The sequence below is a fragment of the Rhincodon typus genome, chromosome 9 (genome assembly GCF_021869965.1).
Source record: "Rhincodon typus isolate 14 chromosome 9, sRhiTyp1.1, whole genome shotgun sequence".
NCBI lineage: Eukaryota > Metazoa > Chordata > Chondrichthyes > Orectolobiformes > Rhincodontidae > Rhincodon > Rhincodon typus.
In genome coordinates, this window is record NC_063340.1 from 656,277 (window position 1) to 667,783 (window position 11,507).

The 11,507-nt window shown below is 41.7% G+C and overlaps 1 protein-coding gene across 2 annotated transcripts in view; it reads right to left on the reverse strand.

Moving 5' to 3' along the window:
* The window catches only part of abcb10 (ATP-binding cassette, sub-family B (MDR/TAP), member 10), a 31,646-nt gene extending 22,174 nt beyond the window's left edge, over positions 1 to 9,472 (reverse strand). The window contains exons 1-4 of one of the 2 annotated variants that reach the window (XR_007262934.1): positions 7,790 to 9,472; positions 7,038 to 7,241; positions 3,641 to 3,843; positions 2,243 to 2,377 (exon numbers count right to left, since the gene is read on the reverse strand). Coding sequence is in view for 1 of the 2 variants with exons in the window: in XM_020533813.2 (XP_020389402.2) it covers positions 2,243 to 2,377; positions 3,641 to 3,843; positions 7,038 to 7,241; positions 7,790 to 8,093 (846 nt within the window). In the remaining variant the exon portion in view is untranslated. The remainder of the gene's footprint in view (positions 1 to 2,242; positions 2,378 to 3,640; positions 3,844 to 7,037; positions 7,242 to 7,789) is intronic. The other variant, XM_020533813.2, reaches the window with a different exon arrangement.
* Positions 9,473 to 11,507: the final 2,035 nt, after the last annotated feature.

Genomic DNA, 11,507 nt, shown 5'->3' on the forward strand with positions numbered 1-11,507 from the left:
TCTGTGCTAGTGAAGTGGATTAATTCAAAAACATCTGAAGGAAACAAGATTGTTATCTCAGAAACTCCAGCATCTGCAGTTCCTACTATAAGTGTATAGTGTATTCATTTAAAAAAGTAATTTCTCTTCCTCAGAGAAGAAAATTATTACCTTGTCACAGTGACTATCTTGCATAAATTAACACTGCAAGAAGCAAGATATCGACTTGCTTCACAAAAGGAATTGTGAATGTATATGGCAAAACTTGTTCCATCATCACTGATGGAAACCACGAGTTCTAACTTACATATTGTAATTTCATTAACTATTCTAAGCTTTTTATTAGGTGATGTGTGAGATTTTATTAGTGCCACCTTATTGGCATTGGGAGCAGTGCCCTGCTTTAAAATGTCTGGTGCCAAATAAATGTAAACTTAAAAATATGCTGAGGGAGCCTGTTCCATAAATTAATCTCCTGGTCATTGAAATATTGTTTCCTTCAGATGTTTTTGAATTAATCCACTTCACTAGCACAGACCAAGTCTTCTGGTTCTACAGCTTGTCATGGTTTTATTATCAAGTCTATTTATAATCCTAAACACAACAACTATATTACCTCTCAACCTGCTCGTTTCACATTTGTTGCTTAATCCATAGGAGTGCGAGAGTTTGAAAAAAAAAAAATTTGAAAAATGATACAGCAGCTGATCAGTCCTGTCTTAACCAGCAATAATCTATATGGTGAACTTCAAAACTGTGAACAATGTGAAGCAGTCAAGGGTGACAAAGAGATCCCAAGAGAAGACACAGCATTGAACATCTTTGGTCACCCAGCAGCAAACAGCACAGACAGGGTTGGACTTACTGCATCAGTAGAACTGCAGTCTATCCTTTTTGTCTGTTTGCTCTGGAGATATGGGCAAAACAAGCAAGGTTGGATTTGCTTTTCATCCTACCACCCCCAGTTTGATATCAAAATCCAGTGAGCTGCAATGGAGGTTTGTGCAGACCATGAGTTATTCTTCAAGCAAATTTTGATCACCAAACAAGCATGATATCCAGAAAGAATAAATCGCAGATTTTCTTGGATAGGAGGTAACCATTTAGTCCATTGTGCCTGGGCTGAATCTTTCAAAGAGCTATCCAATTAATACAACTCGACTGCATTTCTCTATAGACCTACATTTTCCTTCTCATTTCAAACCTTTATCTAATTGTTTTTTTTTTTAAAACGAACTATTAAAGCTGCTTCCATCACGCCTTCACTTCATGCAACCAGATCACTGTAACACATGAAGGTATCCTCAGCACCACACGGTTCTTTGGATAATTTTGTGAAATCTGTATCCTGCAATTATTGATCCTTCCAGTGTAAACAGTTTCTCTTTACAGATTCAATTCAAGCTTCCTCAATTTTGAACATTAAATCTCTCCTTAACCTTTTCTGCTCTAGAGAAACTATTCAGCTTTGACAGTCTGGCAACATTTACAGCACAGCACAGCACAGGAACAGGCCCTGCAGCCCAACAGGACTCGGTCAACACATGATACCTTCCTGAACTAAAACCTTTTACCTCTATGGGGTTTGTATCCTTTATTCCCTGCCTATTCATATATTTGTCGAGATGTCACTTAAACGTTGCTATTGTATCCACCTCTATCACGTCCTCTGGTAGCACCCTCCAGGCACTTACCACCACATGTAATAAACCTGCCTCTCACATCTCCTTTAAATGTTACCCCCTTTTACCTTAAACTTATGCCCCTTCTACCTGATATTTCTAAACTGGGAAAAAGACTCTGACCAGCCAGTCTATCCATGCCTCTCATAATTTTGAGGGTTTCTATCACATCGCCACGCTCCCCCCCACCCCCACCCTACATGCATCGCTTGACATTAGAGTGAAAACAAATCAAGTTTATCCAATCTCTCCTCATAGCTAATGCCCTCCAAACCAGGCAACATCCTGGTAAACCATTTCTGTACCCTCTCCAAAGCCTCCTCATCCTTCTTGCAGTGTGGCGATCAGAATTGTACATAATATTCTAAAACATAGCCTAACTAATGCAAAATGACTTGCCAGTGACCTATTAGCTGCTGTGATGAAGGAATTACAGACTTCTTGTGCGAGTGAACTAAAGGACTGAAGGGGCCTCTTCTGTGACTGTCCGAGAATCATAATGCCTCCCTTAGCTTCCAAATAAAAATTCTAGCCTGGCCAGGTGACGCCACATCTTTTGATAGAATAAATAAAAGGATTACCTGTGTTGCATCAGCTAGTGAATCTTGGGTAATTCCAGCAAGCTTGCGCATGTATCTACCATAAAACACTGCAAGAACACCAACTGGAGGAACAATGCCCAGGACAAACATAGCCAGCTGAGGCGACACGTAGAACTGCTCAAGAAAAAAAAAAAAGGAAAATTAAGTCAGCAACATCCACTACGGTCAGCCGACATTCCAAAATGTTAGCAATTGTAAAGTTACACCAGTTTATCACAAACTGCGTTCTGCAAAATGTTAAATATTGTCAAGAACTGCAGCATGAGAGAAAACTGGTTACAATGAACACAGACAACAATCATTTATTTACATTCAACTCATTTCCACTCAATTCCCCAAATAGGCATTTAACTTGATTTTTCTAGTTCTGCGAAATATTGGTTATCATTTGATAACTGACAACATATTTTGAAAATTATTTATAAGCAAAGATCAAAATAGAAGACTGATCTTGTAACATTAAATAAGAGCATTTAGATACTGCCTACTTTGAACTCAGCCAGAAAATACAAACAGACATTACTCAAGACTACTTTCTCAAGACTGTATTCACAAAAGTACAAGATATTCACTTTGACCCTTCTGTTCAACAAGTTTCAGAATCAAACAAATATGAATTCTGCCTAGTGTTACAAACTCAATCCAGAGGTACCTGTGGAAAGTACCCAAAGTTTTAGTATTGAACTGTGTTTAGTTAGCTGCTTTCAGCAAGGTTGACAGTTGGGGTTCTGCAACATCTGCTCCAATGTCCGAGTTAAGGGGAAAGAAGATAGCAAATTCTTCTATCCTCAATTACCATTCAGTGATTTCTGTCGGAAAACATAATTGTGAACATATGATGAAAAGAGAATGAAGATTGGCTGCGATGCCATATGAAAGAGAATTGCCGATTCACAGTCTAGGATATGGCAGTCAGCATCAATGAAACTATTATCAGCAGGTTTCCACATCTTCAGAGGAGATTGGCTAGGCAGGGCAGGGGAGGTGGGAATTGACACAGGCAAGGCATTTAAATTGACCAAAACATGGTCATTGCCATTGCAGAGAAATGTTCACAACATGCCCCTGTTGCATGCTGCCATTTACATCTGTTGGATACTCAAATGTCACACAAACAGACACATAGACCGCAGTTTTCAATCAAATACTATAAATTTATCAACTCCACATTCACCTAAGTGCACACAAACTGAGTGCACAGTTTGAGAATGGAATTAATGCAAAGTGGAAATGTCAACAGTTCTCAGGTCTGTAAACTCCTTGGAAATAAAACACAAAGAATGTGTTTAAAAGAAAGGAACAAAGGTAATGGCAGAGTTAACCAATACAGAAATGGAATAATGTTCGCTCATCGGCCCTTTCCCAGCCTTCACAAACCATCATGCCAACACCAGCTGCTGCTTGACCAACAGCTCTTAGGCCATCAGATAGGTTCTCGGTCACTGAGCGTCCAAGCAGGTCAGCATCGGATGAAAGTCGGTTTATCAGCTCTCCTGTGCTGGTTTTATCAAAAAACCCAATCTCCTGGCATAGAATTGAAGAAAACAATCTTGTCCTCAAACGTTTGACAATCTGCTGTCCTGTGATAGGCAAAAAAAAAATCAAAAGGGGATTAGACTGACAGTACAGGTACCATCACAGTTAATGTCACACATTATTCACATGAGTGCAAGATTTCCATCAACCACTGGTTAACCCTCAGTCAATTTAACACAACCCAGTTCCCAAATAACAGTAAGCTGATGCTGGAAATCAGAAATTAAAAAGAGAATGCTGGGGAAATTCAGCAGATCTGGCACCATCTGTGGAGAGATAAACAGAGTTAATGTTGAGTTCAATGTGACTCTGCTTCAGAACCATTCTTGAAGTAGTCTTAACAGGCTTAAACCAGGAACTCTTTCTCTCTCTCCACAGATGCTGCTAGACCTGCTGAGTTTATCTAGTATTCTATTTTAATTACACTCAAGCTCTAAATGGGCTTTATTGCAAACACTTTCCTTTCCTTGCATCCACTGTGTTCTATAAATGAGAATGTATTCCACTAAAATCCCAAAAATAAATGTGCATTACACAGTGCAGATACGCCTCCTATTCTTTATAAAATCATGTCTTATTCAGTTTCTGACTTGTTCATCTGTCGCATAATTTCCTCATCTTTCTGTTGTTTAGACACTACCCTTCAAATGCACCCTTCTAATCAGCACTTTGCATTAAAATTATTGTGAGTTAATCAGCAAGGAAATAATTTTTTTGCATGAAGCAAGTGTAGTTTAAGCAACTTCTTCAGTTGCATCTGCTGGTTTCACTGAACAATGAATTGCCTCTAAAAAAGCATGCATTTATAGTGAGCCTTTCATGTGGCTGAGAATTCCCAAAGCCCATTAAAACAGTCACTGGTTCAAGCCTGACCCCAGGGACAATTCAGTGCCATCGTGGCTGTGTGATGTAGTGAGAAGTGCTATCTTGACAGTTTGACGATAAATCAAGAGATAACAAGGTGTAGAGCTGGATGAACACAGCAGACCAAGCAGCATCAAAGGAGCAGGAAAGCTGACGTTTCGGGCCTCGACTCTTCTTCAGATGGGTCTAGGCTGGAAACGTCAGCTTTCCTGCTCGGTCTGCTGTGTTCATCCAGCTCTACACCTTGTTATCTCAGATTCTCCAGCATCTGCAATTCCTACTAGCTCTGACGATAAATCAAGTTTTCTTTTATTTTATTTATTCATTCACGAGATGTGGGCATCACTGACTACGCCAGCATTTATTGCCCATCCCTAAATACCCAGAGAGCAGTTAAGAGTCAACCACATTGCTGTGGGTCTGGAGTCACATGTAGGCCAGACCAGGTAAGGATGGCAGTTTCCTCCCCTAAAAGGACATTAGTGAACTAGATGGGTTTTTCCTGACAATCAGCAATGGTTTCATCGTCATTGTTAGACTCTTAATTCCAGATTTTTATTGAATTCGAGTTCTTCCATCTGCCATAGCAGGAATCGAACCTGGGTCCCCAGTTTAATAATCCAGCAATTATACTACTAGGCCGTCATCTCTCCAAGGTTCACTTCGCCCTCTTCAGTGAGGTACAAACAATCCCATGTACTATCTGAAGAACAGGGAGACACTCCCAATGTACAATACCAGCAAAAAGAATAAGTCAGGAATGTAATTGAATACTCTGCACATGCCTGGATGAATGCAGCTCAACAACACAAGAAGTTCAACTCTATCTAGGACAATGCCGCCTGCTTGACTGTACCCTTTCCACTGCCTTCCCCATTGAAGTACAGTTGCAGTAGTGTGCATCTTATCAACAAGATGCAGTAACTCACCAAGGCTCTTTTGACACACCTTCCAAAACCATGACCTCTACCACTTAGAGGGTCAACAGCAATACATAAAAGAAATATTAATACCTTCAACTTGCTCTCCAAATTGCACACCAAAATTATGCTACCAAAATCCTGGAACTGCTTTCCTAATAGCACTGTGGATAAATGCACACTGTACAGATTGCAGTAGTTCAAGAAAGCAGCTCCACACTTTTCTCTGAACAACACACGTTGGTCTAGCCAGCAATACCCATATCCAGTGGACAAATGAAAATACTCTGGAGTCAGAAGCAGAATACCAAAATTTGCAGATGACACCATGTTGTGGGGCAGACATAATATAAAGTAGCACCGAGAAATAAAGATAAGTTTAATAATTAAGAATTGGTGTGTAAATGGGAAACAATTTTTCACTGTAAAAAATGTGTTGTATTATGGTGGAGTAATAAGCAGGCTAAAAAGTGAGCAGAGAGATCAGGACATGGGTACAGATTCACAAATCCTTCAGAACATAGTAGTTAGGAAAATGTGGTACATTTGCCAGGCAGGGTGTGGGGAGGGGAGTAAGTGACAGGTGAAGAAGGAGCAGGCCAAAGAGAAAGAAAACGCAGACCATAATATGTGAAAATTCTGAAGTTCTGAAGAAAGGTCACTGGACCTGAAACATCTACTCTGTTTCTTCTCCGCAGGTGCTGCCAGACCAGCTGAGTTTCTCCAGCAATTTATTTTATTTTCAGATTTCCGGCCTCCCTAATTTTATTGTTTTATTAATAGTAGAAATGTGCATTAACAAAGCTCTAAGGAATAGAATTCAAAACCAGAAAGGTTTGTTAAAACTTACAGTGAATCTCAGTTAAACTACACTTGGGAGATATTGTGTACGGTTTTGATCTCCAGATTACAAAAAGGGACAGAGAAGCATGAGAGAAAGTGTAAAATAGATTTACAAGGAAACTTGACAGATGGGTTTCAACTATCAGGAACGGCTAGGGCTCTGGTGTCTGGAAAAGTGTGGTTTTGGTGCGATCTTAAACTCTGAATGGCGTGTGAGAGTTAAATTGGAATAGATGGTTTAACATTGGAATAAAGCCAAGGGTTATACATAGTTACAAGATCAACAGGGAATTTAAGAAACTTTACCAAGAGATTGGTAACAATTGCATGTTTTCCAAGAGTAGTTAGATGAATTACATTGATACCTTTATCAAAATTTTTATAAAAGCATGAAAGCAAAAAGGAAGAAAAAAAATGAAGAGGTGAGATGGAGTTGGTTTTGACCATCAGTTTGGCCAGATAGGCTCAGTGTCTTATATCGCTGTCCTAAAATTCAATTCTATTTTTGTGGAACCTTGCAATGCATGCACTGGCTACCGCATTTTCCTCTACAAACGTGCAAATACCCAGAAGTCCCTTGCAACCAAATACTTGCACAGACATTTTCTTACCTGAAATCTGCATGAGGTAGACACGGGCAGCATTGGCAGCAGCTCCACATATGAAGACACCACTCAATATGGCACACAGTGAGGTCAGGCTCCCAGTTACATTCTCTCCAACAGGATTCATATAAATGGTATCAATAACCTTTCCCAGAAAGAAGGGAGCAGACATAGTCACCAGGCTGGACACACCCAAGAAGCCCACAGCAGCTGGGGAGAGAACACAATACAAACCTGTAGATATCAGAGCAACTCAAGGGCAGGCTGACTGTACTGCAAAGATAAGGGGGTCGATTAATGAGCAATTTATTACACAGAATTGGCTGTTGATGCACAAATAAGGCCAACTCCCTTGATTCACAACCATGAAAACACATGCCCTTTTACAATCGAGTTTCCACCTGCAGCTTTAGAAACTATGAATAACATTAAGGACACGAGAAATTGCTATCCTCTCTTGGGACCATTTTTTCGAAAAAGCATGATGGGCAGGTAGTTCTCTATCATCATTTCATGGCATTGCCCAATCAGTTAATGCAGCTCAACCGACAAGTGAGATTTCTGATAACAGGGGTGGGGGGTGGTGGTGTGTTAACATAAATTGGAAATGAGAATGGGGAAATGGTGCTGACAAGGCTCAGCGGCTGATTTGAGGAAGGGAGGAATATTTTGGATGCGGATGTCACCACCCCCACCCCCAAAGAGAGGAAGCAAAGCACGGTTCCGCTCCATGCCCTCTCCCGGATGGCAGCGCTTACCTGAGAGCGGCCACCGCTCCGGGTAGGCCAGGGTTAGCAGCCTCCTGGCATCCACCACTGACGCTCCGGTGGTGGGCAGCCGGCTCCGCTCCGTCTCCCGCTCGGCGTCAGGCCGCTGCTTTGGGGGGTGCAGGCCCGAGGCCGGGACCCTGTTACCATGGTAACCCCCGCCGGGTTCAGCTCCGCCGGCCGCGAGTCCCGAGCTACAACGCGGGAGCCGGTTCCACTGCAAACCCTTGGTGGCCGCCTGCAGACAGCGTGTCGCTAAGCCGGGCCGGCTAAGTAGCAGAATCCGGGAGGCCATTCGGTGCAGCCAAAACAGTGAAGGGAGAGTGGAAAAGAGTCAGGCCCCGGCCCCTGGCATCGCTCGGACCATCCCAAAGGTCCCGAGCGTTTCCTGGTGCTGCTATTTATTGTTGCAGACGCCGAGCTTGCACCGCCCCCTGAGCTGCCGCCAGTGAAATGCTTTTAACATTTCCCAACACACCCAGTGCACTGCACATCCACATCCACATCCCCAGCAGCGCCGTGATACCCTCCAAAAACTCTTCATCTCACAACCTGGCTTTCTCCAGTACTCTACTGTTCATCTGTTTATTCTCTCCTTACTCCACGCTCCGGGTAGTACCCTATTTTCTAATTAACTTTGCCTACTTAACTATTCTAAATAGTATTTTTACACGATGGCGATAGCTCCTGCAACTTTACTAAATTACATAAACATTTGAAACTGCAATTTTTAAAACGGTGTAATTTTACTGACGATTCGTCATTTAAACATTGTGCTGACATATGTATATATTTCAAAATCAACAGTTGTTGCATTTGTCTTCCAATTGATGTTGTTCCTTATTCATTTCGCCTGCTGTACAAATAGATTTGTGAATAAGAAGCAAAAGCAGAAATTGCTGGATAAGCTCTGCAGGTCTGGCAGCATCTGTAGAGAGAAATCAGAGTTAACAACTGAGGTAGGGTCACTCGACCCGAAACATTAACTTTCATTTCAGAAACCTTCATTCCTGAAGGGTCTAGGCCCGAAACGTCAGCCTTCCTGCTTGGCCTGCTGTGTTCATCCAGCTTTCTACACCTTGTTATCTCAGATTCTCCAGCATCTGCAGTTCCTACCATCTCCGAAACATGAACTCTTGCTTTCTCTCCACAGATGGTACCAGACCGACTAAGCTTTTCCAGTAATTTTTCTGATTTCCAGCATCCACAGTTCTTTCGGTTTTTATTTAGCACTGTGAATAAGCTGTTCTCATGTTGTGATTAGGGAAAAAGAAATCAAAAATCTAAAAGTTTAGACATACAGTTGTCTGCCCTGTGCATTATTTCCTAGCTATACTCCAGTACTAGGATTTTCAATTCCAAGTTTTGCCATTTTCGTTTTAAAGCTTAATCCACTTGAAAGAACATTATTATGAACATCTTTTACTTTGGTACTCACCATCTCTGCGATTCCACATTTCTCAGATTCCACACCCTTCCACCCAATATAATTGGCCCTGGGCATTATGAAACCAAAATTTCTGCTTCTTGCTGAAATGGAATACCCTGGTTTAGCAAAGAGCAAGGATATACATTCTTCCATGCCCTGATACAAACAGTGGCTCAATGGTTAGCACTGCTGCCTCAGGTGCATGGGTTTCCTCCACGTGCTCCATTTTCCTCCCACAGTCCAAAGGTGTGCAAGTTACATGGATTGACCATGGGAAATGCAGGGTTACAGGGATGGGATGATCTCACATCTCGTCGACTCAATGGGCCGAATGGCCTACTTCCATACTGTAGGGATTCTATGAGTTGAGTAACCTAAAAGGGGGCTATGCACCAAATGCTGGAAAGTAGAAGCAATGGGATGGCTCATTATACAGCAGGTGCAGATATAGGAGGCACACTGGCCTCTTCCTGTGCTACTAATTACCATTTTATCAAGTTGCAACTCAAGTATTTCTAATAGCCTTGAAACTTTTTCCCCACTTTACATGCCCAGCGTTCAATGGTATACTCTCGCATGGGGTGAACAAAATCCACAACCAGTCTGTACTGTTGAACCAAAAGAAAACCGAAAGAACTGTGGATGCTGTACATCAGGTACAAAAACAAAGTTGCTAGAAAAACTCAGCAGGTCTGGCAGCATCTGTGAAGGAAAAAACAGAGTTAACGTTTCGGGTCAGACCAGAAACATTAACTCTTTCGTCTTCTCCTTCACAGATGCTGCCAGACCTGCTGAGCTTTTCCAGCAACTTTGTTTCTGTACTGTTGAACTGCCTTGCTGCATTACAACTTCCATATTCACTGGCTTCCTTAACCTCAACTTCTTTGCCACTGGCTCAATTTTCTTCCCAAGACATTTGTACAGACTAGTAACATTACGGTTGCATTTGCAAGACGGAACAGAATTCCACTTCGTATCAGCAGCACTACTAACATGCAACTTTTCAATACCTCAGGCCACTGACAGAAAACCCTCATTCCTGCAAAAGGCTGATTTTGTCCATGGCTCAGTTCGTTGAATAAAAACAATTCATTGAGCAAACTGCGTAGCCAATTACTACTGGCTTTGCCTCACAACATCTCATACAAAACCTTTTTAGGTCCTTTTCAGCATTCTTGCTTCCTTCATCTCACCTTAATTGTCCTGTCACCCTGGCCAAAAGGCCACAATCCAATTTTCTATTACATTTATTAAGCAAAGTATTTTCAGCAAAAGCTATTTATTCTGCATATCAATGCCACAGATTAAATTGTTTATTGACATTAGAATTTTATTTTCATGTAATTTAGATCCATTCTCATTAATGGGCATGATTCACTGAAGCTATATTTTTAGAATTATAGAATTCCGACATTGTGGAGGCAGGCCATTTGGCCCGTGTCCATACCCACCCTCCAAGGAGCATCTCACCCAGACCCATCCCCTACCCTATCCCCATAACCCTGCAATCTCCATGACTAATCCACCTATCTACACATCGCTGGACACTATGGGCAATTTAGCATGACCAACCCACCTCCCCATTTTGATACTTTTTTTTTTAAGATCAGCAAGATGACTAAGCTGATCAAAACACAAAGCTATAAGAAACTATGAAACCATATTATGTAGGAGCTAACTGAATGAGGTTTTATGTACAGGCAACACAACCGATTTATTCTGCACAAATATTTCACAGCAAGTCTTCCTTAGTTTTCTTGCCCATCCTAACAAGCTAATGTGTTTCATTTACACAACTTATGAACTACTGAACTCTGGAAACCTGTGTTGTCACACTTCAATGTTAAGCAAAAAAACTACATTGCTACAGATGCGTTAAAATGTCTTTCCAATCACCACTTAAAAACAATGTACAGCAAGGCAAATAATTAGCAAATGAACAAAAACGAAGTTGCTGGAAAAGCTCAGCAGGTCTGGCAACATCTGTGAAGGGAAAAACAGAGTTAACATTTCCGGTCCAGTGACCCTTCCTCAGAGAGGAGGAAGGGTCACCGGACCCAAAACGTTAACTCTGTTTTTTCCTTCACAGATGCTGCCAGACCTGCTGAGATTCTCCAGCAACTTCTTAATTAGCAAATGAAGCTCAGCATAAAAGGGCAGCATAGTGGCTCTATGGTTAGCACTGCTGTCTCAGCGCCAGGGACCCAGGTTCAATTCCAGCCTTGGGTGACTATGTGAGAAGTTTGCATGTTTTCCCCGTATTAGCATGGGTTTCCACCA